Source organism: Pyricularia grisea, assembly GCF_004355905.1.
Source record: "Pyricularia grisea strain NI907 chromosome Unknown Pyricularia_grisea_NI907_Scaffold_2, whole genome shotgun sequence".
Classification (NCBI taxonomy): Eukaryota; Fungi; Ascomycota; class Sordariomycetes; order Magnaporthales; family Pyriculariaceae; genus Pyricularia; species Pyricularia grisea.
In genome coordinates, this window is record NW_022156717.1 from 3353862 (window position 1) to 3380599 (window position 26738).

Below are 26738 nucleotides of genomic sequence, written 5' to 3' on the forward strand. Positions count from 1 at the left end.
CATTCATAGGTCTGGATGTACTCGACGGCCGAATTTTGGTGTGGTTGCCCCCCAACTTCAAACAAAAAATGCCATCAATCACATTAACACCAACAAAGGGCGGGCAGCGCAGCCAATGACGAACCATTGTCTTCCGGACCTTTAACGCCGTTTTAAAGACGAAAGAAGCAACTCGCATTTTTCTAGGCGTCTGAATGTGGCAGCTGCTTGTTGTTTTCCGTCATCGAAAAAAAAAGGATATAGTACTGACAAAGTCATGGCAAGCCACTTTGCTTACAGTGGCGTCCTTGTGACCTTCACCGCCAACCAAGCAACCTTTTGTTGGGTTGCAGGCGTCTCATGTAACACGCACTTTTACTTCCGTAGTTCGCGCAAGTTAAGAGAATATGCTTTAGTTTTTACTCTTGATTTCCCAAGTGAACCCCTATAACTTGTGCAACGAACGGGATTTTGCTTGATCGGAGACCAAAAGCTGCTATTTTGGGTCAGAGATAACCGAGTACTTATACGCCGTATATACCCAAGTCGAATTGATCAGCACTTGTGTTACACGTTCTGGGCTCCACACAGGTCAAACCACCTGCAAGCACCCATAGTGGCCATAAAATAACTCGGAATGTCACAGTTGACGGAGAAACAGGAGGAAGATCAAGGTAACGACTCCAAACTCAAATCAGCATCCGTTACTCAGTATATTTAACCTTTTTCTTTTTTTTTAATAGCACGCGGCAATTTCTCAAAGGTCCTTGCACGGCTCAACCCCCGACCTCTTACCGGGAAAAGGAATCAGCCTGAGCCAGGAACCGGAGCATGGCTAACCCACAGCCACGGGCCGCCCACATCTCCGGAAAACGTCAAATACCGAACATGGCGGTCTAGTCAATCAGGAGAGGTGCTTTGGGTCCGCGGTGATTCAGGTATGCCGCATTAAACCGTAGAAGGCATACCGTACTGGCTACTCCTTGGCTGATATCAGAGTGCCCTTTAAGGAACCGGGAAATCCAGTCTTGCGCAGCTTGCAGTACGAGATTTGCAGGCCGATCAGAAAAGTGTGGTGCTTTCTTTTGGATTCGATGCTTGCCATGGACCGACGGCCAATACCCCTGCCGAACTCCTTCAGTCCATCCTGGGGGAGCTGATGCTGCATCCCAGAGCTACTTTCGGAACGGAGGCAAAGCTTGCAATAAGCAACTTTCTGGCTCACCATGACGAGCTCGAAGTGTGCAGAAAAGACCAACTACCCAGTGAAAGCACATGGCGAGCGTTTGAAAGTCTGATTTGTTGTCAAAAGTCCTGCTTCGTCGTCATCGATGCTCTGGATGAGTGCATTTGTTCCCAAGACAAAAACACAGCAGCCCCAGGTGAAGACCTCATGCGGAAACTAATAGGGCTGACGGAGCGATCAAACCTCAAACTGGCCTGTTTCTCGCGCGACGAGCCATCCCTCAAACCCTTGATGCAAAATTCGGCATGCATAACACTCAAACCAGATCTGGTCATGTCCGACGTCCTGACCGTCTTCCTGAAGGAATACGACCGCGACCCAGCGCTTCCCCCAGAATCCAGGGAGAGGGCCAAGAAGCGCGTGCTGAAAACGGCAGACGGCTCGTTCATGTGGGCAAAGGTTCTCGTTCAATACGCAAAGAGTGTGAAGAGCAAAGAGGCGATCGACATACGGCTCGAGGTCTGTCCGCCGAGGCTCCACGACGCGTACGAGAGGATGCTGTTGGAGACTTCAAGGCTTGAAGACTTCAGTGAGGACGACACACGACTGCGCAGGGCCGTTCTGGTCTTGCTTCTGGGAGCGCAGAGCCCCGTAACCTTGTCGATGCTTGTAGATGCTCTGGCGATTTCCGAGCGCGGTGACGCCGCGGCCCGGACTCGGTTGCTCTGCAAGCCGTTGGTGAACGTGTCGGGGTCTCGGGTCGAGCTTTGCCACTCTTCAGCGAGAGACTTTCTGCTCGGGGTGCATCCCCGCCTCACGGATACTTTGCCGCCTATCACGCTGGCCGAGTCTCACGAGCTCCTGGCTAGGAAATGCTTGGAGCGGCTCCTGCGAGACGAACACGACCACGGGCCGTGCCGAGTCGCGGAAGTACGTGGGCAGAGGCAAGCGATGGATCGAAATTATGACGTGCGTTTGGTGAACCTCCCAGATGAAAAAGACAGTTTTTACAGCTATGCCGCAGAATACTGGATCACTCATCTAATGGCTATTCCTGAGCCAGCCGAACGTCTTTCGGAGCTTGCCTATGCCTTGTTAAGCAATCTTGGGCTTGGTCACTGGACTGACTACCTGGGGGAAACAGGCCACGGTCACAGCAGGCTGATGAAGGCGCATGGTCACCTGAAGAAGTCGGCCAACGTGCTAAATTATGAGCAACAAGCTGAGGCTGAGTCGAGATAACGGCAAGGGGTACATAGGATATTTCTTTCTGATCCGACGGGTTCTTCCTGACCATTAACGTTTTGACTTCGTTAGACTAGAAGCAGAGATAGGCTAATTCTGGCCAATGAGAAATTTGTAATACAGGGAAGGGAAGTGGCTAGAGATTATTCGCTGGTACCTTTAAATAATACCCATTGCAGAACCTCATGCCGCGCTACCCTCACGCTCAATAGATCTCCCATAGACTGACTTTCCCATCTTTACTCCCCGCAGCTAGCCAATGCGCCGACTTTGCATGTAAGATCCTCTTCTCCTTGACCGTGACGTCACCCCGCCTAGAAACCAGACTGTCTTGTGCATCCCCAGGTTGGTTCTCCGTGGCGGCGTCGATGGTGGAAAACGCCACCGCAAAGCACCCGACCTGATGCCACTTGAGCACGGCGAGCTCCTTCATCGTCTTGCAAGAGTACACCCGGACACGGGAGTCCCAACCCGCCGTGGCAAAGATGCGACCGTCCGACCGGATCCGGAGACCTTGCTGCCCTGCGTGCCTGGTGTTGAGAACCTTGACCGGCTCGCTGAGTGGTGTCGATTCAGGCGCGGTGTTTTGCGGCTGCTTTGCTTGGCGCGTGGGGGTTTCGGCCGAATCGCCTGCAGCCTCGCGGGCCAATGCAGCGGAAAGAAGAGACATGGGCTTTCCAGGGGTGGTTGGGGGAACCATGGGCGTCTCGAGGGGCTTTGACGCCAAGGCTGGCGGCTGCGAGTCAACCACATTGGCATTTGCTCCCTCCGACGTTGTACTCTTTTCCTGGGTGGTTCCCAAGACGCTCGCCGCCGGCGGGTGTGGTATGGGGTGTTTGATCAACAGAGAGTCCGCGCTGGATGTCAGAAAAAAGTCCTTGCTCGGAGACATATCCAAGGAGAGTACCGGCTGCGTGTGTGCTTTGGATCTATACCTGACGTTCCAAGTGCCTACTGGACTTTGCGATCTGTCGGCCTGTTGCGCCACGAGAGCAACGCCGTTCTCGTAGCCGACAGCCACTGTAAAATATCCATCCATGATGAACAACTCAAGGGCCATCACCATGCCCTCACTTTGGCCCAGTCTGATGGTGTGTTCACGCTTCTGGGAGGGCAAATGGAATATGTCAATCTGAAAAAGGGTCAATCACTGTAGTCCGGCATAGGCTAGAACTCCAAGTCTTTTGAAACAGACTCACAACTTCTGATGACAGAGTATTCGGAACCGCAATAAGAGCCTCCCTCTCCTCAGACAACGGGTCCGATGACATCTCACAGAGAGAAAAGGTGCAAAAGTTCATTGTGCTTATCTCAAGCATGTACAGCAGCCAGGGTTTTGGTCTATCCTCAGCCGCCGGGTCTACGGGCAGCGTCTTTGCAAGCGAGTCCTCGTCCGCCTCGCGTAGCTGCCAAACAATGAGCTTGTTGTCTCTACCATGCCTACAAAAACGAACGACGATAATCTTTACTTAGCCTAATGCAAGTTCGGGCCTCGATGCGTTGCGCCGCGAGAGAGACCTACGTGATGAGTCTATCACTACCCCAGCCGCCGATCCCTAACAAGACTTCCCCGTGGGCTCTCCACACCGCCCGGGGTCTCATGATTGTGAGGTCCCAAACCACGACGAAGCCGTCCGCATCGCCGGTGACCAGCCGCTCATTGTTGCGCACAAAGGCAACCGCGTGAACCTGCGCCTTGTGCCCACGAAGAATGGAACGGGGGTGGGCAGGTTGAGCCGGCACTGGCACGGCGGAGGTAGACATGCTCAATTCTGCGGTGGTGTGCCGGTTAAGTGGATTCTGTTTTTTTGGCCAGAGGATCTGCTTTCTCCTAGTTCAAGTCTCCGTATACCATCTATCCGCGGCACCTCGGTTGCAAAGATATCTGCATGGAAGCTGAAGCGATGTTCTGCAAAACAAAGGTCGCAGATAACGCTCGAGCCGCCCAGTGTGCTAGTGGTAGGGATTTTTCAATTGACTGAAAGACTTGGCGGACGTATTTTATTTGACGTGCGTACGGCGCATCGGTGGAAATGGAGCCCCGATACCACTCCAAAGCTGGCTCGAATCGCCGTCGCATATGTGAAATGTTGATCGCTAATGTGTTTGTTGCTCGTGCTGGGCTGAAAAAAAAAAGGGAGTGTGCGTGCCACAAAATCGCCCGCACCCCCAGGGTCTTTTCCTTTCCTCCTTGATGGCGGGGAGCAGAGCCGGAATGGATCTTGGCGGCTTAAGGTGGGGCTAAACCGGGGGATTTTTTTTGATGGGCTTGTTACACGTTGCCCGTCAAAACTTGCCTTTTGACAGCAACAAAGAGGTGCAATCAGAGTTGGCACTCCAAACCCTTAAGCTAACCTCACCGGCCCCTATGTTGTATTTCTGCGGTAGCGACCTGTTGCCTCGATCCAGCAGTTCGGTACTGTGGAAGCTCCAGTGGAATTGGAGTTGTTTGTCAATCGGTGGGTGTTCTGGGTCCCACAGGGCGTTTCAGCAGAGTCGGTAGACGCCGGCGGCCGTACCATGCTCCTCAAAAGATTTTCAAATCACACTCAGGATGCCTACGATCGATGGAATGGAGGTCATCTCTGACAAAGAACAAGGTATACGGCGGCAACATGAAATCAACGGCATTTGAATTGATTTGATTGATTGGACTGCTACCCTAAACCCAAGAGAAACGCTATGAAACCGACTTGATTCCTCCCACCAATCGAAGAATGCTCAAATTAAGAAAAAAGAAAAAAAAAAAGATAGACAAAATTACAACACAACATAACCACTTCACCTGCTCAGTATATGGGTCATGTTTCTACATCTAGAACTAGGGCTAGCGTATAGCATTTTCCGGTCGAGCTTGGGTCGTCACCGTCCGTATATACCTGGGATGAACGAGATCAAATCGCGCTCGATGCCGATCACCTTCATGCCACCCCAAGGTTCGGCACTAACTGCCTGAGCCATATTCATCATCCGAACTTGCTGTCGCCGGTATAGTCCAACCTCCACCTCTCCCTCCATTTTGCGGTTTTATCCCCTAGAAAGCGAGAACTAGTCGAAGCAAAACACAACGATAATAAAAAAAAAGGCCTCACGCCTTGGCAAACAGATTGTGCCTTGCCCAAGTTCCTTCGTCTCCATAAGAGCTTGTTATCGCTGATCCAGAGCGAACCTCCCTTCTCACAGTGTTTCGTCGTTTAGCGTGGCTCCACCATACCAGGTAACTCGTGACAAGAGGACGTCTTGGCGTTTTTGGTGTTGCTCCAGTTGTTGCATCCTACTATGACGAGTAAGCAGCGCAAGATTTGAGTGTACACTATTGTGCAGTTACGAAGTAAGCAAACATGACAGATGGCACTTTAGAAATGGGAGGAAAATAAAGGACAGAAAATCAATAATATTAAAAAAAAAAAAAAAAGAAGCTCTGGCTAGCTTCAGCTTCAGCTTTCGCCCAAAACTTTGATTGGTTGTTTTTTTATCCGGTTCCGGGTTGAATAAGCTACGACTTTTTGCTAGGTGCAAAACCAGACCGGAGCAAAAATTCGATCTGCGCTGGGATTTTGTTTAGGGTCTGCAAGTGGGGAGGGCTGGAAAGCTCTGCAATTTTTTGTACTCTTCTCCTCCCCTTTTCTTTTCTTTGGTAGTCGCGGCTACTTGTCCAGAGCTCACGAGCCCTCTGGAAATGATCCCCATCATGCTGCACCGCCAAGCTACAGCTAAGCTCCAAGAGGATCTCCACCGAGAGCTTGAAAACGCCGTCCCGCAAAGAAGCCTCCTTAGTTGTGCGGAGACGGCTCCAGTTAACTGGGTCAACCTTGCGGTCTTTATGGGAAAAAAGAATACATACTGTACATGCGGATAATAGTTGACGGTGCATAACCGAACAGTGCAAGACCGAATGGTAGCATTTCATTTTCTGTTCTGTAGATCAATATACGTTTGAGGTAAAAATTCATTGAACATTTACTTCCACGTTGTGTGGCACGAGTCATTTCATTGGGGGCGATTTGATAGACCAACGGCTTGTACAGATACAGTAAGGTTCTTTCTCATCGACAGGTAGTCCCTGAAAAGATTCAAAGGAATCGAGGAGGAAAAAAACAAGCCGAGATCACGGTGGAATAAGCTACCAGGTTGTTTTTATCTAACCGCGGCAGATAGACATCTCAACCACAGATTTGACCACAGATTTGACCACAGATTTGACCACAGATTTGACCACAGATTTGACCACAGATTTGACCACAGACTTGTTGATGCTGCATATGGCGCTTAGTCTTACAACTACAGTGTGTCAGCTTCGTGATCAGTTTTGACTTGCACACTTCATACCCTATCGCTATCACGCAAACATCGAGTTTATTATACCTTGCGCTAGGGTAAAACGTCACTTTGTGCGGGGCAGCAGATGTGGAAGCGCCATGTGCGCATGCGCTTAAATTAAATCTTTTTTAGTGCATCTTCAACGGCATTTACTTTTTTGTTTTCCTCCTATTAATCGGTAGCGTCGGTAATATTGCACGTTTTTTTTTTCTATCAAAATACAAAGTATATTCCGGCGGTTTGTTTTCCCTACCAAAAACCAGATAGATGATCAAACGCAGCAAGGCATGTCCCGGAGGTACCTCAAACGACGTGCTGGAACCGAACAAAGGTAAAGGGGGCCATAACTACCAGATCCAGTAAACTCAGCCACTGCCAAGAAAATATGCCAAGGACTGTTGCCAAGAGAGGCCACCCACACTATTGAAAAAGCTTCAATAAACACACCCGGATATTTTGTTCATAGCCGTGCGTGTGCCCCCAAAAAAAACTAAATTAAGAAGTCCAAATGTCGGCAAAGCGCAATTTTGAACATTCTCGAAATTCTTTCGCGGCTGTCACGGGTACACACACTGTGTACTGGATGCAGTAGTTGCTGACTGACTGTTGATGACGACAGAAGCCGGAGGGGCGGGGATAAGTTCCCCGATGGAGTGGCTAGGCTTAGCGAGAAAATAAATAAATACAAAAAAATAATAAAAAAATAGAATAAATGGCGATCAAGCACTACAAACACGCCATCGGATGGAAACCGTGGTAGAAACTGGCGGCTGGACTGTTCCAACCGTGCGTGGGATAGAGGAGGGAACGGGCATACTGTTGCGTAAAACAAACAGCCGAAGAGCCTCAAAATCACGAGTTCCATATTCTGAATATTGATATCATCAGATTGTCTGACAACAGTGGATGCCGTCCACAAAAGGCAAATCCACCAAGGAGACTCACTAGCCGCAGCATCTGCCCAATTTATTGAGACTGTTGACTGCTACATTGCTGTTCTTTTGTTTCCGAGAAACATGGAGATCAGAAAGTGGGACGGCCACTGGGACTGGGATACAGTCAGTATGGTATAATGATGTACTATAGTAGATTTTTTTCTTGTTCAAAACCCAAAAGCACCGCTGCTGAATACCAAACAGCAAGAAATCAATCAATCGTGCTGAGAGACGTGTCTCGACCCTATCCAGGGGTAACCACGTCCGGCGCGTTTCCCGGGCCCCGCGAGTGGAGCCCAACGGTGAATTGACCAGGTTAGAACCGTTACACTAGGCCCGCCGAAGATGGGGACAGGAGCTTTTCGTTCCCAATTTTGCGGGATGCTGACTATCCAGGTTCAACAAAGTCCAAGCTTGCTGTAGCTGGGAAGAAATTATTGAGGGAAAAAAAGTTCCAAGTGAGATATTAATGGTTAGAACCAAGTAGTAGATCTGAAGAGGTATGAAAGTAAAAAGAATGAAAGAAAATACTGTAAATTAGCGGCTAGTTACGGAACATGATCATTATGTTTTAAAAGCCTCACGTTCCAAAGCCACAGCTTCGTCGGCAATATGCCATCCACAAACAGGCGCGGTTTCGGGGTGTCATGACCGTTCGCCCTATTCAACGTGAGCGACGGGACGAGAAAAGGGACGAAGAAAAAAAAACAGACGTGAGCTCCAGACCAAAGGTACCTACCTGGTAGCTTGTATTAGTAAAAAGTACCTTTGATGCGAACTACTGTAGAGCCGTGCTCCCCGCGTGGACCGCAGCTCCCGCAGCTGGCGCTGACCGCGGCAGTGGGAAGGGGGGGGGGTTGCTCAAGGATAAAAGATGAAAGGGAGAGAGAGAAAAAAGAAAAAGAAAAAAGAAAACCGCAGGTCAAGCCGAAGCAAACCTCAGACAAGAAGTTCGACACGGGCCGACCACGGTTACTGCCAAACCCCTGCATCAATGCCCCTGCAAGCAACGCTGCCCCTGGTAGAAAGTCTTGGCGTAGAGGCGCGGACCCTCGATTTATTCGAATTGATTGAGGGGAATTGGAATGATTGACCCAAGTGCATTATTGAAAACGTCAAGTGCGATGGGTCCAATGCAATGTCACTCTTGCTAGTACCAAGTTCCATGACATCAATTGCCTTGAAGGGAATTTTATTCGAAGCGGTAGATTGTATTTTGGTTGACCTATTAAAAAAATCATCACGTAAAAAATCATCAGTAGCAGGCAAGCCAAGCTATTTTGGCTACTGCCCACATACGAGAGCAGGGGAGTTCGTATTGCATGTCCTCACAGAGCTATTTGCTGTTTTCTTTCCTACTGCTCGTCAACATTATCATTATCTGGCATAACTGTAAATTACGACGTCCTAACCAGAAAAGAAACAAGGTTACAATCTGTTGTTGTTTTTCTATTTATTTTGTTTTTTTCTCTCTCTCTCCTCAGGTTGCTTGCCAAGACTTTCATCCGGGACGTGGGAGGGGGGGAAAAATATCAGAATCCACCAGGGTTGATATGCCATTTCATACCTAGCACGGGGTTTCTTGGCATTGTTCCCCTAATCGACGTTCCTGGGGCCTGGTACAACAAGCGAGGAGAAAAGCGCCGGGGATGGGAAAATCGCCCAACTGACAGCCAGCAGAGCGAACAAAACCCTGACCGTTTCTCGAATTGTTGGATACGACTGACGTCTTGCATTCGCGACAAAAAGGCCGGTTTGGACTTTTTTTTTTTTTTGTTTTATTTGGTTTGCCTGTGTTACCCATCTATTCCTAGACCCAATCCAACACTAGGTTTTGCCGCAAAAAGCTCGATTATAAGGCAAAAGGATTCCGACTGTTGGGCAGCCAAGCAGCAGCAGCACGACATCAATACCACCAGTGCTGCTCCGTGCAACATTGATCGTCAGTCCGAGCCGCCCATCAAAAATAACAGAGCCATATAAATACCATTCGGAACAGGACATAGGCCGCGCCACAACCACAACAAGGCTACAGCACATCTGGCTCCAAAGCCACACAGCGTTACGGCCTTTTTCATCTCCAGCTGCGTCAAAAAGGTCTCATCCGCCTACCACGAGGGGAAGCCCAATCAGAGCAATCGTTGTCACTAGAATTATCGCGGTTCAGCGGGTGGCTGCCACCGTCCCTCGTTACACGGCAACAGTCCCAGCCATTACTCGGTCTGCTTGGGTTTATAGCTACCTGCGAGTTTTCCTAGGAGCCAAAAGCTGGAAACGACCGAGACAGGTAGAGAAAGTAAACCATTGAGGCTGATACCCTCGAACGGCGTCTCTGGTTGTGTATCGATGCCCCACTGCGTCTGTATCGCATAGGTGCCAGGTCTCTTTGGAAAAGCAACCCCGATACTGACATAACACATGTATCCGCGTCCCTCTGGCCCCATCAGGCGTCTATCTCATCATTCATACAGCCCATGGCACGCCGTCTGACAAAGTACCCGTTCCCGTTACAGGCCCGCTGAGTCCGAGCTCTGTGACAGCCTTTCTTTTTTTTTTTTTCCTCTCTCTCTCTCTCTTTCTATCCTATCCTTTACTATCCCATCTTTTCGGCAAGCCGTGCGTCTTTTCCGTCCGCGCGCCCTAGACCCGTGGCGGGAACGCACAGCATCTTAGGAGGGACAGACAGTGGGCAGAAGCACAGGCAGATCCAGCACGTCAAGTCCGCCAGAACCTTCCCTTTGCATACCTCTCCCTCTCCACGTCCTTGTGTAGCTCGCATCGCACAAGTCGAACAAGGGTCGTCCCTTTACCCGAACAATCTTTCTCGACCAAACGCCGGACCAACTGCCCAGCGATAACCACAGCTCTTCGCGGCGTCTTTCCACCCGGGGAGACTAGAATCGCTGCACTGGAATCCTACGTGGCTTCGGCCAGGACTTTTGCGCCGGGTTTGGATCCCGGCGCGATGGCGACAGCCGCTACAGCCCACCCCCACCACCAGCTGCACCAAATGTACCGCTCATCACAGAGCCCCGTCATCGGCCATCAGCAAAGCTTCAGACCTCCGCATCAACGCTCCCTATCGCAGCAGCACCTGATTGGAGGGCAGTCAACATCCCCACTGGGTGGTGATGAGATTTTTGAGGTATCGCCGCCAAAGCGCCAGAGAGTTTCAATGGACGATGGGAGGCGGAGGAGGAGCTCATCCCTTGTCCAAAGCCCGGTGCCGGCCGCAGCGGCAGGCCTTCACTCCAGCACGCCGCCGCCTGGCGCCATCAGCAAGGAGATGCGGGCCAGGATGAGCTCGAGCCCTGCTGCGGGTGAGAGAAAGCGCCCGTCGATGGCCCGCGCTGTTGCGGCCGCCACGAGTGCACCGGCCGCCGCCGACGATATGTCTTCCCCGACTGCTGCTACCCCTGTTGCGGCTAACAAGCCGAGGCGCGTGAGGACTGGTTGCCTGACGTGCCGAGAGCGGCATCTAAAGTGTGACGAGGGCACACCCGATTGTTTGAACTGCAGGAAGAGCAACCGTGAATGCAAGCGGGGTGTACGGCTGAATTTTATTGACGTACAAGTCAAGAGCCCGCCTTACATACCGCCAACCGTAGAGTGGTCAGGTAAGTTACTCAATCTAATCCCTTAGTCGCTACCTTGATTCGTGTGTGTGTATGCCATGTCTACTGGCAAGACGAAGAAGCATCCGGAGCCTGAAAAGAAGAACTCTTGTCTGCATCTGCCAAGCCTGCACTGCAGAACCTATACTAACCCAAAGCTTTGCATGTTGAATATAGTTCGCTTTGAAGACGAGTCACGGGCTATAGCATCAGAATACAGGGGCGGCCTGGGAAGATATGCACACATCGATACCAGAACTATCACGCCACCTCGAGAAACAGACTTGGAGGCGGTTCTTCAACATTACAGATCAGAAACAGGGAATGCTTCGACATTAGCAATGATAAGCGAGACCAGAAGCTCCATGCCCATGTCGATGTATGCCGCCAAACCAGTGGACAATCCTGTCGACCGCAGGTATACCGACTTTCAAATAGCGCAGGCTCAGAAAGCTCAGAAGACCAGCGAGTACATTGGGAACACTGGCGGCAGTTCACAGGCCGCTATGGAAGCAGGGAACAGCGCGGGGAACTTTAGCTTGGGGACTCTGCAGGACCAGTATAACGCCCAGGAGAACGAGTCTGGCATGCGAGGCCATCATCACAGAAACAGCGACGTCTCGAGTGTAGCATCCCAAGGCGTCGGACCACCTTCGAACAATTCTGTGCGCGAAACCCAGGATAGCAGCCAGCCAAAGGTTTCCGATGGATTGATTACACCGCCATCTGAGGGTGTGGCCACGGGCGAACGCGACTACCTCAACTCGCCTGAGGAGATCAAGTACATGCAAATCTTTGTGGAACAGGTGGGCGTGTGGATGGACAGTTTCGACAAGGAAAAGCACTTTAGCCGCGTCATCCCGTACCTAGCACTCAAGTCGCCCATGCTTCTAAATGCTTTCCTTGCCTGTGGCGCGAAGCAACTGACACTCGTTCGACCCAATGAGAACTTGCATGACCACCGAGCTCTTTGCTACTATGACACGGCGACCACGCAACTCCTTCGAAGCCTATCAAACCCGGACCGAAACATGGCCGAGTGCGCAACTACGGCAGTGGTTCTAAACGTCTACGAAATCATGAGCGACAAGCCAGCCAAACGCATGAACCACATCGCCGGGGCCCGGGCCCTAATTCGCGAATGTGGTTGGAACGCCAAGACAAAGGGAGTCGGCTCGGCCTGTTTCTGGCTCAACATTGGCATGGAGGTCCTCTCGTGCCTGGCTTTCAACTGGCAGACAGCCTGGCACCCGGACGACTGGGGACTGGACATGGGATTCCTGACGGAAGACCCAGAGATCAGCCCCAAGGAGGTCAAGAAGGAGGCAGAGAACACGTTTGGAGGCAGCGGCGACGAGGACGAGGAGTGGGTCCACAGGATCTTTTACATCGTTGCCAAGATCGCCAGCTTCCGGGCCAACATACCCAGGTTCCAGGAGCCCTCTCCTCACGACGAGCAGGTCAGGCTCCAGAGCCGCTTCGCTGAGTGGAAGAGCCTAAAGGCGCTGTGTGACGCTTGGTGCAACAACTGCCCCAGGCCTATGAGGCCTTTTGGGTACTTGTTCCCGTCGCAGACACGGACCCAGTCTGCCTTTCCCAATGTCTGGTAGGTGATGAAGCCCGGAAAAAATTATTCTTGGCTTGAGAATAAGTTACTAACCCAGCTCAACGTCTTACTAGGCTCATCAAGCGTGCCGCTGTCATTGGCCGTTTGTTCTACCACACTGCAATGTGCCTCCTGGCCCAGATCAATCCCGTCAACCCCCGCGACTCGGAGGAAAACATGGCTGCGCAGCTGCAACATGCCCATCAGGTCTGCGGCATCGTTGCTCATACCAAGGACAACGGTATCGCCTCTGTAGCCCTGCGCAGTTTGGCCATCGCAGCGGCTGTGCTACGTGAGCGTCGGGAGCAGGAAGAGGTCGTGGCGATATTCGATCGCATCACGCGCGAGACGGGCTGGAGGCTGGGTAAAGTCTACTTGGAGCTCGAGAAGAGCTGGGGTTGGAAGCCAGAGCCCCCGAAGCTTGGGACCGCAACCACCTCGGATGGAAGCAGCACCAGCAGCAGCAGCACCAGCAGCACCAGCAACAACAACACCACCACCAATAACAACGCAAGCGCCCGACCAAGCGCATCTTCGTCCACCATCCCTCAGAACCAGAACCAGAACCAGAGTCAGAGCCAGAGTCAGGCTACTGCAGCACCTGCCAACCCTATCACAATGTCTGCTGCAATGACGGCAGCCCCCGTGCGCCAACCTCAGCCCAAGCTCCAACGGCCGCATAGCAACCCATCTCCTCGTCCCCAGCCATCACGTCGATCTTCAGGGATTGTACCTACCGCTTCGCCAGTGGGAATGGTCCCTGGGACTTCGGGGCCACAGCAACCGCCTCTTCTCATCACTAGCTTCCCTTCGATGCAGCACCAGCAACAGCAGCAATACTTTTCGCCGCAGCATCAACATCCTCCTCATCAAATGACCACCCCCACGCAGCAGCCGACACCGACGCGACCGCTGGTCAACCCTCTGCTTTCGAGAGCCGATTTTAGCCTGCCCGATCATCCGTACCAGAATTGGTACCAACCGCCAAACCACACTAACCAGTTCAACTCGCAAGGGTTCTGGTCTGGTTGATTTCTTTTTCTTTTTTCTTTTTTTGCGGTCTGAAGTATATAAAGCCATTGTTGATTGTATTACTATGTTTGAATCACCTCTTTCTTTTTATTTTTCTTGCTTCTCCCTCCCAAAGAATGATCTGTTTTATTCTTTAAGCGAACATAGCGAGCATGGGCATTTCGTTTCGAATACTTTTTGGCCAAATCATATACGCTGGAGCGATACAGACTTTATAGACAGCAAGGGTTTTTTTGGGGGGTCAATGGCGCTCGGCGGCATCTTCTTCATGTATAACGAAACACTTACCTGGGAGTCATCCTCTTACACAAAAGATATGATTGGAGAGAGTCGGCTTAAACATCGCCATATAAATCAATCAAATCAAAAGATCTTCCATTCTATTTCCGATGTGTGCGTTGAATTTACTGTTCATGAGTCTAATCGCCTTGGCCCTACATGCTTGATGTCTATCTCCAGTGCCAGATTCAACTGCTTGATGACGGTATTTGGATGCCGTACTTGTCATAAGGGAAATTCTCCAACGTCTCCAGATACAGTCCCCACCCGTCGCCAATCTCACCCACCTTTCCTCCGTCGGCCACATCGCCAGCCTCCCCCATCCTCCCAGCCAAGATCTCGTCCTCTCGGCCCTCGTACTCCTTCTTGAGCATTGGATGCGGAACCCAGACGACCTGCATGCCGGCCCTGCGCCCGGCCTCGACGCCCGGCACGCTGTCCTCAAACACCAGACACTCCTCGGGCCGGATCTCGGGCTCCGCCTCGGGCAGCGACGCATTCAGCGCCGCCAACGCCACGAGGTAGATGTCGGGCAGCGGCTTGCCCCTCCCCTTGGGGATGCGCGGGTCGTCGCCCAGCACGCGGTGCTCGGGCTTAAAGACGCTAAACAGGTCCGCCAGGTGCGACGACTTGAGCTTGAAGTTGACCTGCGTCGAGCTGGTCGCCAGCGCGAGGTGCACCTTGCGGGTGGGCTCGTCGTCGTTGCCGTCCCGAGCCCTCTGCAGATCCGCCAGCAGCTTCTCGACGCCGGGCAGCGGCGCCGCGGTGGGGAAGTGCTCGCGCTGCAGGGCCGAGAACTCGGCCAGGTACTCCTCGTTGCTGATGGGGAGGTCGGCCCACGAGTGGAAGATGTTGGTCGCCTCGGCGGCGGGGCGGCCCTGCAGCTTGGCCTTGATGGACCAGGGGAGGTTGGGCCGCGAGTACTTGGCCAGCACGACGTTGATGCACTTGGTGTACAGGTCCTCCGTGTCCAGGAGGAGGCCGTCCATGTCAAAGAGGCAGGCTCTTATCGGGGGTGGGTTGCTATTAGGGGGTGTGTGAGTAGAAGTGTATGAGGGGGGGTGTTTGGTGATCAGGAGTGGTGATCATGTGACTTACGTTGCTGTGGACGCCATTTTTTGAGTTTTGTATGATGTGGATTGGCTTTGGGATTGTGTTGTGCCAGGGATTAAGTTGATAGTGGTTTTTGAATATTCATGAAAAGCTGGATGTCTTGCAGGTAGCAAATAACTGTATCTGCACACATAGACTTTTTTGCTAGACCTAGTTAGCTTGATTAGGTACTGGGGGAAGCAAAAAAAATGAACTTGAATCGGTACCTGACGCGGGGCAGCATCCAGCGCGTTCCCCCACGTGTCAATCCTTACCACCCGTTACCGATACTTTGGAGCCTAGCGGCGATGTTTAGCGGGGTCTATCCAACTTACGTCACGCCCCCCCTTGGCTTCATGTGGAAGGAATTGGCGGGACAACGTTATTTTTTCCCAACAAGGGCCTTCGGATCGCGCCAAATAAGCTCGACAAGCTCCCTGTCATCTCGTCCTTTCCTTTTAGCTTGAACATCATAAAGTGGCAACAGTCAAATTTCCGAAAATACCACCCAATTAAACCCTGAACAATCAACTAACGACTCCGAACCTGAACCTGAAGCGAAATCGCATCAATTCTGGAGCAATGACGGTCGACACATCTAGTGACGACAAAAAAGGCACCGAGCCGCCTGTAGATGTAGAAACGGCCGACGATGAAGCAATTCCTGCGAGATTTGCTCCAGAGGAGGAAAAGGTCGGTGAATATGACTAACTCGACCGACAGGACACCCAAAAGAAGGGCGCTGACGTGGATGAAATAGGAGCTTGTCCAAGAGTCCAATACTGCCAAGACAGAAGCCAATACACTGTTCACGGCAGGGAAATGCGACGCCGCACTCGAAAAGTACAACCAGGCGATCGCCGTCTGTCCCAACTACCTAGACTACGAAGTCGCCGTGCTCAAGTCCAACATCGCAGCCTGCTACCTCAAACTCAAGGAATGGAAGGAGGCCATGACCGCCGCGACCGAATCCCTCGACCGGCTGGACAAGGTTGAAAAAGCCGACTCGGAGGAGGCCGAGGTCGAAAAGGCTGCCGAGGCGGAAGAGCTGGCAGACGTCGAGGAGACGATAGTCAGCGCGGGTGCGGCTCAGGCGGGGCCCGCGCTTCCGACCAAGCCCGAGACGTCGGCTCAGAGCGCGAGGCGTCAGCGAGCCGAGGATGTGCGGCGCATACGGGCCAAGGCGCTCATGCGGCGGGCCCGGGCGCGGAGCGAGGCCGGTGGTTGGGCGAACCTCACGGGTGCAGAGGAGGACTACAAGCTCCTGTCCAAGATGTCCAACTTGGGCCCGGCCGACAGGAAGGTCGTCCAGTCGCAGCTCAGGCTTTTGCCGCCCCAGGTCAAGGCCGCCCAGGAAAAGGAGACGGCCGAGATGTGGGGTAAGCTGAAAGAGGTAAGCTCCTGATAGTGCCAACCCCCCGTTGCTCCCCGCTATTGGAAATTGGCTTGTTCTTTTGGTGCTGACTCAGAAACTTCTTTTTCTTATTTAAAAAAAATCGACAGCTGGGTAATGGTATACTAAAGCCTTTCGGTCTGAGCACCGACAACTTTAAAATGGAACAGGATCCCAAGACCGGGGGTTATAGCATGAACTTTCAGCAGAATGGCTCATAGTAGCACTGCTATCCGCTTCAATAATGATATGCAAAGGAACGACAGCGGCAATGCTCGAGTTTAAAGAGGTAAGCACTGAATATAGCAACTCTTAAATGCTTCCCTAGCATGCAACAGGCATTTGATAAACAAGACGAGAAATTTCACCGGTTTTAATCGCACGATTCTACCAGCATCCTTTCATTGTAGCTACAGTTAGGAGCATAACCATCGTGGTTTCAATCACCACCCGTTACCAGAAAGAGGCCCAGCTGGAGGCAAAGCTGGAGGAGATTTTGGAAACCCAAAGGACCGCAGACGCCTGCTTCGATGACGAGGCTTACGAAAGTTCTTGGAACATTGAAAGTCCATTGTCCACTTTTCAGGCAAGCGACCAAATGGCGCTTTGGGGTCACAAGTTCCCAGTTACAACGGCGCGCATTGCGAAGGAATGGGCGCCTGTCATATTAACGGCATGTTCACAACGTTTTCAATGGCGATCTCGGTCACGGAAATCGAGGGGCAACAGAGCTAAGCCAAAATGATCGATTTTTTTTCCCTAATGCTGAACGAGTCCATAGATACGGATTTAGGAGCGGCAGTCAGAACAGCTCTCCGGCAAAGCGCAACAGTCTCCGTGAACCATTCTGACTACGGGCCTCTGAGGTACCGTCCACAACTGGTTAGATGTTGATTTATATTGCTGTTGTCCGTGTCATCGCCGGTGCAAAATAAATCCACCATCCGACGCATAATTCCTGGCGACTGTTGGAAACCTCGTACTCGCCTGATCCCGTTTCCTGCAGAAGTGCCGATGATGTGAGTGAGAGGTGAGCTCAGCCGGCTTTTCATCTGAACCGTCTACAAGAACGACCAGAAAGTCTAGGAATGCTGCCTGCTAGGATGATGATTACCCGGTATAAGATTCCAAAACTGGCAAGACAGAAAACCTTCGCCGAAACAATGAAGTTCAAAAAATCGTAATATTCCGACAGATTCCACCCGGAAACGTGCTTGTATCTTCCCCGAGGCCTGTAAAGTTGATGGAGAAGAGACCGCAACGGGTGAATATGTTTTCCCCATGGGCTGCTTCTACCAGGACAAGGCCGCTAACGAGATACATATTTTTGTTGAGCTCTAGCAGCCATACATCGTCCGGCTGCGGCTGATAGTCCCAATATATGCAGAGAGGTGCTTTGCATCCGATAGGAATAGTCCAGCAGCCTGATTGATGTTTCCAGCTCTCGGTCACAACAATCTTGTGCATGAAGCCTCGGAGAGAGAGACGTGTGTCGGTGCGGGCGACATGTGCCGTCCGACCCTTCCTGTCGTCTTTCGATCCATAATGTACCCCACTCTCCCAAGACGCCCACTGCCAAGAAGGCCCTGATCTCTCTTTCTTCTTCCCGGGCTGCAATACGAGCCACTGCAGTTGGCGAACCGCATCGGGTCTCCATATGCCATCCCAATAATCGGTGGACATGTTATAGCCCAGCTTGGCCGCGAGCTCTTCTGCGAGGCTATGCAACGCAGGCAGCTTGTCGCTATTGCATGTGAATTTTGCCCGGGACACTTTCTCGACGTCGCCCATCCAGGCCGTATGCGTTTCTTCTGTGAATTTGAGCCCCCTGCTGTCACCACACGCAATCTCAGACGGAGTTTCGCCAAACAGAGAGCCTCCGTCAATGGGATTATTAGTACCCAGAGGGTATTCATCACACTGCCAATGCGTCTGCTTGGGGCCGAATCTCAAAATCCGAGGCCCATGCCTTTCCTCTCGGCAAGCCCAGCCACGCTTGTCCAAGGGCTCATTGTCATCGGATATACGCCCTTCACAAACAAAGACAGAGCAGTTTACTGGCCTGAGTCCGGTGTATAGCACAAAAGGGAGCCGGAACATGGTGCCGTGACTCTCTTCCACGTTGCGAGTTCCCAGAAATCCGGAATCACCATGCTCTGCCCTCGTTGCATAAAAAACCAAAGTGCACCGTGAGAAAAATCCCGGCATTCTCTCAAGTTGTATTTTTTTGTGGGCCTCATCGTCTTGGGTGATACATAAAGCATCAATGAAGAGGTAAGGGATTGATAGTTCGCGGGTCAACCAGATAGCATCCCGTAAAGTCTTTGGTAGCAGGGAAACTTCGATCCCATCTCTCAGTCTGTTTTGCAAATTGTCGATGGTTGTCTGGACTTGTTCCACAAAGCGACTGTCCTGACCCTGACCCCAAGGGTAGCTCAGAGCTGCGTATCTCATTGGATTCTCGCCACTGATCTCGTGGATGAAGACGCGAGTGGCGTTTACTGGACCCACAGCCAACAGTCGAAGAGGCATCTCATCGGATGGTGAGCTTTGCTGCCCACAGTGTGTGTGGTTTTCTTCGCAGTCTTTGAGCAGCTGTCTCATCCATCCGACCTTGCTGGCAGGCTCAGGGTTCAATGGCCGATTAGGGATATCTTGTGACGCAGGATCGGCTATTTGCAGAACAAGGGTCAGCATGACTATTATTTGATACAAAAATGGTATATAATCAAAAAAAAAAAAAAAAAAGCTCAATCTTACTTTCCAAAGCGAACACTTCCATATCGTCATTGCCATCTTCCCATGAAGATTCGTTCTCCTCGGAGTCGACCCATTGAGGAGTCATGGCCGCAGGAACCATGATAAAACCAAGCTCCCAATCTTGAGGATCTGGGGAGGGAGGAAGCCTCCGTAGGCAATGCTCGAAGAAAGTACACCCTTCTCTCACTCGAGCCATCACGTCACTCAAGCTCATACAGAAATCTTCTGGTTTTCCCATACCATCTGGATCAAAGTCTACGCGCATGTGATCAGAATATGACATAACAGGCTTCACACAATTGCAGAGAACACAAGAATGTGCCAAATCAGTCACAGTCTGAGATACGTGGGCTTCCATTTGATCCGTTCTTTGGAGGAGAGGGGAGCACAGAAGCGAGAAGAGAGGGGGGGGACAAGAGATAGATAATCCGGCAAGACGAGAACTCAAATCAAAGCTGTAGTGGCTGTGGAACGCAATAGCAAAGATTTCCTTTGGGGTGACTGTCGCCTGCTGCAGGAGAAAAAGTGAAGAAACAATGGGATTTGGTCACTCGTCCGCGGGAGCAGCCGTCTTTTGTACTCGCCTGTGGGTAAATTGCCAATATAACTCGTGGAGGGTGACGTCTGGCTACTATTTGACCCGATATGAAGCCATAGGCATCCCGAACGGACAGAAGATTTCCATCCAATAGAACATTTACCGAGCCCCTCGCCCATACTCCGGTCGGTTACCTAGCATGCTATGTCAATGCCATATGGTGTCACTTGTGTTACCAACACTGCTGATGGAAAAGGTGCACAGCCAGTTGATCGACCCACCATCGGGAGAAAGGGTGACAGTCTCTACATCACCATCACCGCATCAAAAATCGCCAAAATAACCATTAATTATGCCACTAAAAATTAATAACGTTTACCGAGTTCAAGTCTCATATTCTGATAATATTCGTACGCCTGTTAAAACTGCCTCAATCGAGCGTGGTATGTTGCCTCTACCAACATACCGTATTGCTTTTAACAAAGCTTTGTGTATATAAATAAAGGAATACACTATTCCATCACAGCTCACTAAACTTACTTTTTGAACTCTTAAAATGCAATTTTACCTTTTTTATATATGGCTAACATGCTAACAATAGTAAAAAGCACACGTCACCAGGAGGCTTGAAATACGAGGCCACCTAGCACGGCGCCCTGCTTTAAATATGGCTATGATTGGAATTCATATATCATACAAGTTAACATTAAAATGGAAAAGCTCATGTAACATCGCAATCCACAACAACGGTTTTGTCTCAATACCCTCCACAGCCTTACCAACGTCAGGGAGAACTATCAAATACTGCACGACTACATACATGAGAATCTTACTCGTTGTAACCAAGTACATGTCAATACAACCGCACACAACACTGGAAACCATCGATGGAACCTCACATGCCGTTATCCATTTTGCCACAAGTAATGGCCCGTGCTAATTGAGTCTGGCTGCGTCAAAACAAGTGTTATAACCAGAAAGTTGGGCTGGTACCCAAGGAGATCAGCTGGGGTCGTCCTGACAACGCTCGCCTAGGAGAGGTTTCGCCGGCAGAACCCAAGATTACGTAAGGGATCACGGCTTCATATGACACCAAGTAAAGTGATTATTAGGGTCGTGCAATGATCGGAACGATCCAGGAAAAGCCAAAGGGTTGGTAGATTGTAAAACGCACAGCCGGCACGGCCCCGACATCCCAGCTGCGATTGGTCTCGGTTACGTCTATACTTCGGGAAATGCGGCTACATACATTTTCGCATGCAAGTTCCTACGAATTATATCACCGTACAACCCAGACCCCCCCGGAATTTCTTTCAACCGTGATGGTGACCTTTATTTTATGGATATGGCCTCTGTTCAGGCCATCCAGTCAAGGCGACCGAAGCCATTAGCAGAGAGTCGGTGAGGGATAAACCGATGGCGCCAAGACAACTTGTCTGTTTTGTTCATTTCACATGATCGCAAGACCATCGGGGATATTGACCAGAAAAATCTTTTAGCTCACGAGAGTGCCCACATTGAAGTTGGGGATACCCGGGTTTCCCCGCACAAAAGCCATGCCTCGGAGCCAACGCCATGCTGCATTTAGAACTAACTATAGCAAACTGTGGGGAAGTATTGCTTGGCCAAGCCAGTCATCGCCATCATTTCTGTGTGTATTTCCGTGGTTTACCCGGGCTTTTATAAGAGAGTTGATCTCGTGAGACAGCAACAGCTCACAACTGCCGAACACCAGCCGGGAAAGTACGTAATGGGCTGACTTGATTGCTAAAGAGTAAATATTGTTGGTTTTGTTTCTGCTGGCTAGGTATGCTTAAAACCCACGTACCAGGCAGCAAGCAATATAGACATGAATCTTGTAGGATTCTTTGGGTTCTAGGGTGTTGCCTCGGCTTTCCTTTTTCTCGGCGATCTGATCACTGACATTCAAAGGCAACTTTACTTGGAACTCAGGCCCAGTCGAATGACAAAGCGATTCCCGCCATGTCGGTTCAGTTTCCCCACGGGGATGGAGCAGATCGGCTGCGCAAGCCGGGGGTTCATCGGGCCATTGCCACGTAAAAACATGTCAACCCCTCAGTTCCATTGTGGAATTCCTTGCAGCATGACGGTTCCGAACCGGAGAAAAACCTTCACAATAGGGCCGAATAGATGCACAAACCATGGTGCCGACGGAGGTGGAGCAGCGTATTCATTGTTGCTCCTCGGGTTCTCGGCAGGGCTGGGGAGAATTCCAGCGTATTGGGATAGTATAAGTCACCGGCTGAGCCCAGGGGAGTTGACCAGTCTTGAACCGTTGGACTTTCTCTGTAGCCCTACGCCCCTCGTCGACCTCGACTCTCCAGCTCTGTGACAAGAAACTGGCACCGCGAGACTGTTAATTCAGAATGGCTGCAAAATTCGTTGCTTGCCTGGCTGGCATTGCCGCCGTGGCCTCGGGGCAGGAACTCATCACAGACGACACGTTCTTTTATGGACAGTCGCCGCCCGTCTACCCTTCTCGTAAGCGCAACCTCTCCCTTCCCTTGAGAGGCTCAAGAGCTTATCTGTACTGACATTTCTCATCCATTCATAGCCAATGCCACAGGCACCGGGGACTGGGCCGAGGCCATCGGTAAGGCCAAGGCCTTGGTCGGCCAGATGACTCTCGAGGAGAAGGTCCTTCTGACTGGCGGCGTCACCTCCACCACTGGCTGTGCTGGTTGGATATCCAACATCACCCGACTTGGATTCCCGGGCATGTGTCTCCAGGATGCAGGAAACGGCTTGAGGTCTACCGACTTTGTTACCTCCTGGTCTTCAGGCATCTCTGTGGGCGCTACGTATGTTTTGATCTATTATTTTGTGGTTTTACTTTTGGAACCATTTCGGTGGACTAATTAGCTCATCCTCCCAGCTGGAACCGAGAGCTTGCTCTTCAGAGGGCAGAGGGCATGGGCTCCGAGTACCGCGCAAAGGGTGTCAATGTCCTCCTGGGCCCGGTCGTTGGACCCCTCGGGCGTATTGCAAACAGTGGTCGCAACTGGGAAGGTGAGAGAATATGATTTCATCATGGTCTTGTTGGGTTGGGATAGAGCGCCCGTCTAACTGTATACAGGCTTTTCCAACGACCCTTACCTCTGCGGTCAGCTTGCTGCTGAGACCGTCAAGGGTGTGCAGTCTCAAGGAGTGGCTGCAAGCACAAAGGTTTGTTGACATTCTACTCAGTTTTATACTCTTTAGCTATAACGCTTCGGCTCAGACACTAACTCGAAAAAAACAGCACTTCATTGCCAATGAGCAAGAGGACTACCGGTAAGTCTTGCTTCATACACGAGTGACTGGAGAGTGGGCAAGTAGCTAACTTGAAATTCTTAGCAACCCCTCTACCGCGAGAATTGCCGTCGGCAACGAGGGGCAAGATCAGATCAGTTCTGTAAACATTTCCGCTTTGTCAAGCAACATTGACGACAAGACCATGCATGAGCTTTACCTTTGGTGAGTAAATCCAGTCAGCACAGATTCCGATAGAAACCAGTTCTTTGCTAACCCAGTGGGTGTCTACCTTAGGCCCTTTGTTGATACCGTCAAGGCCGGCACTGGAAACATCATGTGCTCCTACCAGCGCATCAACAACTCGTACGGTTGCCAGAACAGCGCTGCCCAGAACGGACTGCTCAAGACCGAGCTCGGCTTCCAGGTGAGTAGCCTTTGTCCCTGAACATGTCATGTCATTTACCCCAAAACAACCCTGTCTGACATTGGGATGAACAGGGCTTCGTTGTCTCGGACTGGTATGCTCAGCACGCTGGTGTCGGAACTGCACTCGCAGGCATGGATATGGTGATGCCCAGCGGTATTCCCATGTGGGACAAGCACCTGGTAGAGGCCGTCAACAACGGTTCAGTCCCCATGGTGAGGGTTGACGATATGGCCACCAGGATCCTGAGCAACTGGTACAAGTTCAACCAAGACAAGGATTTTGTGCCTGGTGTTGGCATGTTTGGTGACATGACCAAGGCTCACAAGAAGGTGATTGGGCGGAACCCAGCATTCAGGGAGGCCGTCTACCAATCGGCTGTCCAGAGTCACGTCCTCGTCAAGAACACCAAGAACAGCCTCCCTCTCAAGAAGCCCGAGCTCATTTCCCTGTTTGGCTACGCCGCCAAGGCGCCCGATCAACAGAACATCGGCACTCCGGGCTTCAACCTTGGTTCCCAGTCAGTCAACTGCGCGGACCGTTTCTTCGGTTGCAACGGCACCAAGTCCCAGATTGGACCCCTGGGAATGCTCTACAGCGGCGGTGGGTCCGGAGGAAACATGCCCGCGTACGGCGGCTCGCCCTTCGAGGCACTGAGCTCTCGCGCACGCAAGGATGGCACTCACTTGCTCTGGGATTTTGCAAGCTTCAACCCCCAGATCAACTCAAACTCCGACGCCTGCATCGTTATTGGAAACGCATGGGCGACTGAAGGCTGGGATCGCCCCGGCCTCCGTGACGACTACACCGATGGCCTGATCCTCAACGTGGCCGCCAACTGCACAAACACCATTGTGGTGTTCCAAAACGCCGGCGTTCGCCTGGTCGACCAGTTCGCCGACCACCCCAACGTCACGGCCATCATCTTTGCCCACCTTCCCGGCGAGGATGCAGGATACGCGCTGACGGACCTGCTGTACGGCGAGGAGAACTTTAGCGGCAAGATGCCCTACTCGGTTCCCCACAACGAGACCGACTACCACGGCCTGCAGAACCAGTCCATCGCCGACGGCATCTACGCCCGCTTCCCTCAGAGCGACTTCACCGAAGGCGTCTTCATCGACTACCGCGCCTTTGACAAGGACGGCATCGAGCCTCGGTACGAGTTCGGCTTCGGTCTCAGCTACACCAACTTCACCTACTCGGACATGCAGGCCACCTGGACCGGCCCGGAGCTGTCGGCCGCCGAGTACCCCAGCGGTCCGATCCAGGAGGGTGGCCACGTGGACCTGTTCGACGTGGTGGCCCGCGTCACGGCAAAGGTGGCCAACACGGGCGACGTGGCCGGCGCCGAGGCCGCGCAGCTCTATGTCGGCATCCCCGAGAAAGGGGCACCCGTCAGGCAGCTGCGCGGGTTCGCCAAGCCGTCGCTCCAGGCCAGCGAGGAGGCCACGGTCGAGTTCGAGCTGACCAGGAGGGACCTGAGCGGCTGGGACGTCACCGCCCAGGCATGGAAGCTGCACTCGGGCGAGTACAAGCTTTGGGTCGGCGCGAGCAGCAGGAACTTGCCGCTCCAGTCTAGCCTGCAACTCACTAGGTAGAAATCTTTTTTTTTATTTCGTTTTCGGGAAATAGGCGATATGAAGCAAGGGCAGGGTAATGCCTGCTGACAGTTTGGTCAAGGCTTTGAGGTTTTGGAGGTTTCTTTTTTGTGGATTAGCGTGCAAAAAGCGGGCGCGATTCCCAAGAAATGAAAAAAAAAAAAGGATAAATATTAAACATGTAATGTTAAGCAGTAACCAATAATCTCTTCCTCTTATCTTTCTTAGTAATCTTTATAGCGTCGTATGTGTATGCGACGTTGGCTCTGGTAAAGTTGCATCTATCGCGTAGTAGCGTGGTGGGTTGGGTACGGTGTTGGGTTTCGACTGATTAGGGAAGAAAAAAAAGAAAGAAAAAAAAAGGACATACGTTATTAGCACTCGCCAATATTCTACTCGATTGCGTTACATCGCCCGCACTCAGTCATGGCTATGGAGCTTGCTTGAGCCGGAAAGAGAGACTGAGCATTACGTGGTATTTAATCACAGTTTGGACGGGTTGTGATTGTCAAGGAGAAAGTCGGGCTGCGAGGAAGATAAGGGGGAAAGAGTAAAAAAAAGGAATGAAAAGAAAACACACACAAACACACACACACACAAACACACACACACACACACACACACATGCGGCCACCTCCAAGCCGAGTCACCCCGTATAATTATCCTAAAGATCTGCTGCTCTATGCAGAAAAGCAGATCCACCTCGAACACAATCACTATCGGAACGGGGATCAGGAACTTTCCCTCTTAGACGCTAGCTCACACGGGAAGGTAAAACAAAGCCGCCGTTAGCGAGGGGGAGAAAAGAAAATAAAGAAAACAGGAAAGTAAACAACCCGCAAGTCCGTGGCATTTCATTATTTGTGCACATATAAGTAGTACTCGCCATCTGTTCCCCACAGCAAGAACGAGATTCGAGGATCGCTTGATCCACGATGACAAGACAATAATGGTAAAAAAAAGGGAATTTGGGGGCCAAAATCTACACAAATAAAAACAAGACAAAGAGGATTATCACTTATCACTGCGTTTGCTTGTTTTGGTCATTTTTTCTTTCTCTCTGGCAAAAAGGTTTCAGACCCAACTCAAGATACCCTGACACAGTACCAACAAAGACATGCATATAGGATTATGGGATAAAATACAAAGTACCGTCCATTCAATTCATAGTCCGTATTGTAGTTAACTCTCTAAAAGCTCCCGAGTTTGCTTCTGAAGCCTAGACTGGTCTTGACCTTCATTGTGCAAAACTTATTCAAAAAGGAAAAAAAAAAAAAAAAAAAAAAAAAAAAAAAAAAAAAAAAAAAAAAAAAGACCCGTGTCAGTCCATTGAAGTTTACCGAAATAGATTCCGTCAATTCGCGGACATGCCCTTTTTGTTCGGAAAAACGTCCGCTCCCAAGTCTAGTCTGAACAATATAATACGGGTGGTGGGAGTGGAGGCGGGTGTGAGGATGGGATGATGTGACTGACGAGTTG

General features: G+C 51.3%; 8 protein-coding genes across 8 annotated transcripts; 4 read left to right on the forward strand and 4 right to left on the reverse strand.

Annotated features, from left to right (window-relative positions):
* Positions 1–425: 425 nt before the first annotated feature.
* Positions 426–2576, forward strand: PgNI_03593 (uncharacterized protein). Its single transcript, XM_031123647.1, has 3 exons — positions 426–653; positions 723–917; positions 990–2576. Exons 1-3 carry the CDS (start codon positions 617–619, stop codon positions 2405–2407), a joined length of 1650 nt encoding a protein of 549 aa, XP_030985602.1. The 5' UTR covers positions 426–616; the 3' UTR covers positions 2408–2576.
* A 39-nt stretch (positions 2577–2615) lies between these two features.
* On the reverse strand, positions 2616–4174 carry PgNI_03594 (uncharacterized protein; the record flags this gene model as incomplete). Its single annotated transcript, XM_031123648.1, has 3 exons — positions 2616–3515; positions 3610–3850; positions 3933–4174. The coding sequence occupies 3 exons, from the start codon at positions 4172–4174 to the stop codon at positions 2616–2618; spliced, it is 1383 nt and encodes a 460-aa protein (XP_030984291.1).
* Positions 4175–9878: 5704 nt separating this feature from the next.
* PgNI_03595 (uncharacterized protein) lies at positions 9879–10109 on the reverse strand (the record flags this gene model as incomplete). The annotated part of the gene is made up of 1 exon (XM_031123649.1): positions 9879–10109. One exon carries the CDS (start codon positions 10107–10109, stop codon positions 9879–9881), a length of 231 nt encoding a protein of 76 aa, XP_030984292.1.
* A 521-nt stretch (positions 10110–10630) lies between these two features.
* Positions 10631–13917, forward strand: PgNI_03596 (uncharacterized protein; the record flags this gene model as incomplete). The annotated part of the gene is made up of 3 exons (XM_031123650.1): positions 10631–11282; positions 11457–12885; positions 12960–13917. The coding sequence occupies 3 exons, from the start codon at positions 10631–10633 to the stop codon at positions 13915–13917; spliced, it is 3039 nt and encodes a 1012-aa protein (XP_030984293.1).
* A 381-nt stretch (positions 13918–14298) lies between these two features.
* On the reverse strand, positions 14299–15562 carry PgNI_03597 (uncharacterized protein). Its single transcript, XM_031123651.1, has 2 exons — positions 15295–15562; positions 14299–15219 (listed from the first exon to the last, which is right to left on the reverse strand). Exons 1-2 carry the CDS (start codon positions 15309–15311, stop codon positions 14385–14387), a joined length of 852 nt encoding a protein of 283 aa, XP_030984294.1. The 5' UTR covers positions 15312–15562; the 3' UTR covers positions 14299–14384.
* Positions 15563–15673: 111 nt separating this feature from the next.
* Positions 15674–17479, forward strand: PgNI_03598 (uncharacterized protein). The gene is made up of 4 exons (XM_031123652.1): positions 15674–15981; positions 16049–16681; positions 16792–16970; positions 17076–17479. Exons 1-3 carry the CDS (start codon positions 15871–15873, stop codon positions 16900–16902), a joined length of 855 nt encoding a protein of 284 aa, XP_030984630.1. The 5' UTR covers positions 15674–15870; the 3' UTR covers positions 16903–16970; positions 17076–17479.
* Positions 17480–17851: 372 nt separating this feature from the next.
* On the reverse strand, positions 17852–19809 carry PgNI_03599 (uncharacterized protein; the record flags this gene model as incomplete). The annotated part of the gene is made up of 2 exons (XM_031123653.1): positions 19442–19809; positions 17852–19353 (listed from the first exon to the last, which is right to left on the reverse strand). Exons 1-2 carry the CDS (start codon positions 19797–19799, stop codon positions 17852–17854), a joined length of 1860 nt encoding a protein of 619 aa, XP_030984631.1. The 5' UTR covers positions 19800–19809.
* Positions 19810–21715: 1906 nt separating this feature from the next.
* On the forward strand, positions 21716–25472 carry PgNI_03600 (uncharacterized protein). Its single transcript, XM_031123654.1, has 8 exons — positions 21716–22481; positions 22555–22801; positions 22876–23009; positions 23077–23165; positions 23242–23273; positions 23337–23456; positions 23529–23658; positions 23733–25472. Exons 1-8 carry the CDS (start codon positions 22367–22369, stop codon positions 25257–25259), a joined length of 2394 nt encoding a protein of 797 aa, XP_030983680.1. The 5' UTR covers positions 21716–22366; the 3' UTR covers positions 25260–25472.
* The last annotated feature ends 1266 nt before the right edge of the window (positions 25473–26738 follow it).

Coding starts and splice junctions, on each gene's coding strand:
- PgNI_03593 (XM_031123647.1), top strand. CDS start 617: ATGTCACAGTTGACGGAGAAACAGGAGGAAGATCAAG. Junction 654..722: donor GAAACAGGAGGAAGATCAAG/GTAACGACTCCA, acceptor TTTTTTTAATAG/CACGCGGCAATTTCTCAAAG. Junction 918..989: donor TTGGGTCCGCGGTGATTCAG/GTATGCCGCATT, acceptor GTGCCCTTTAAG/GAACCGGGAAATCCAGTCTT.
- PgNI_03598 (XM_031123652.1), top strand. CDS start 15,871: ATGACGGTCGACACATCTAGTGACGACAAAAAAGGCACCGAGCCGCCT. Junction 15,982..16,048: donor TTGCTCCAGAGGAGGAAAAG/GTCGGTGAATAT, acceptor TGGATGAAATAG/GAGCTTGTCCAAGAGTCCAA. Junction 16,682..16,791: donor TGTGGGGTAAGCTGAAAGAG/GTAAGCTCCTGA, acceptor AAAAATCGACAG/CTGGGTAATGGTATACTAAA.
- PgNI_03600 (XM_031123654.1), top strand. CDS start 22,367: ATGGCTGCAAAATTCGTTGCTTGCCTGGCTGGCATTGCCGCCGTGGCC. Junction 22,482..22,554: donor GCCGCCCGTCTACCCTTCTC/GTAAGCGCAACC, acceptor ATCCATTCATAG/CCAATGCCACAGGCACCGGG. Junction 23,166..23,241: donor GAGTGGCTGCAAGCACAAAG/GTTTGTTGACAT, acceptor CGAAAAAAACAG/CACTTCATTGCCAATGAGCA.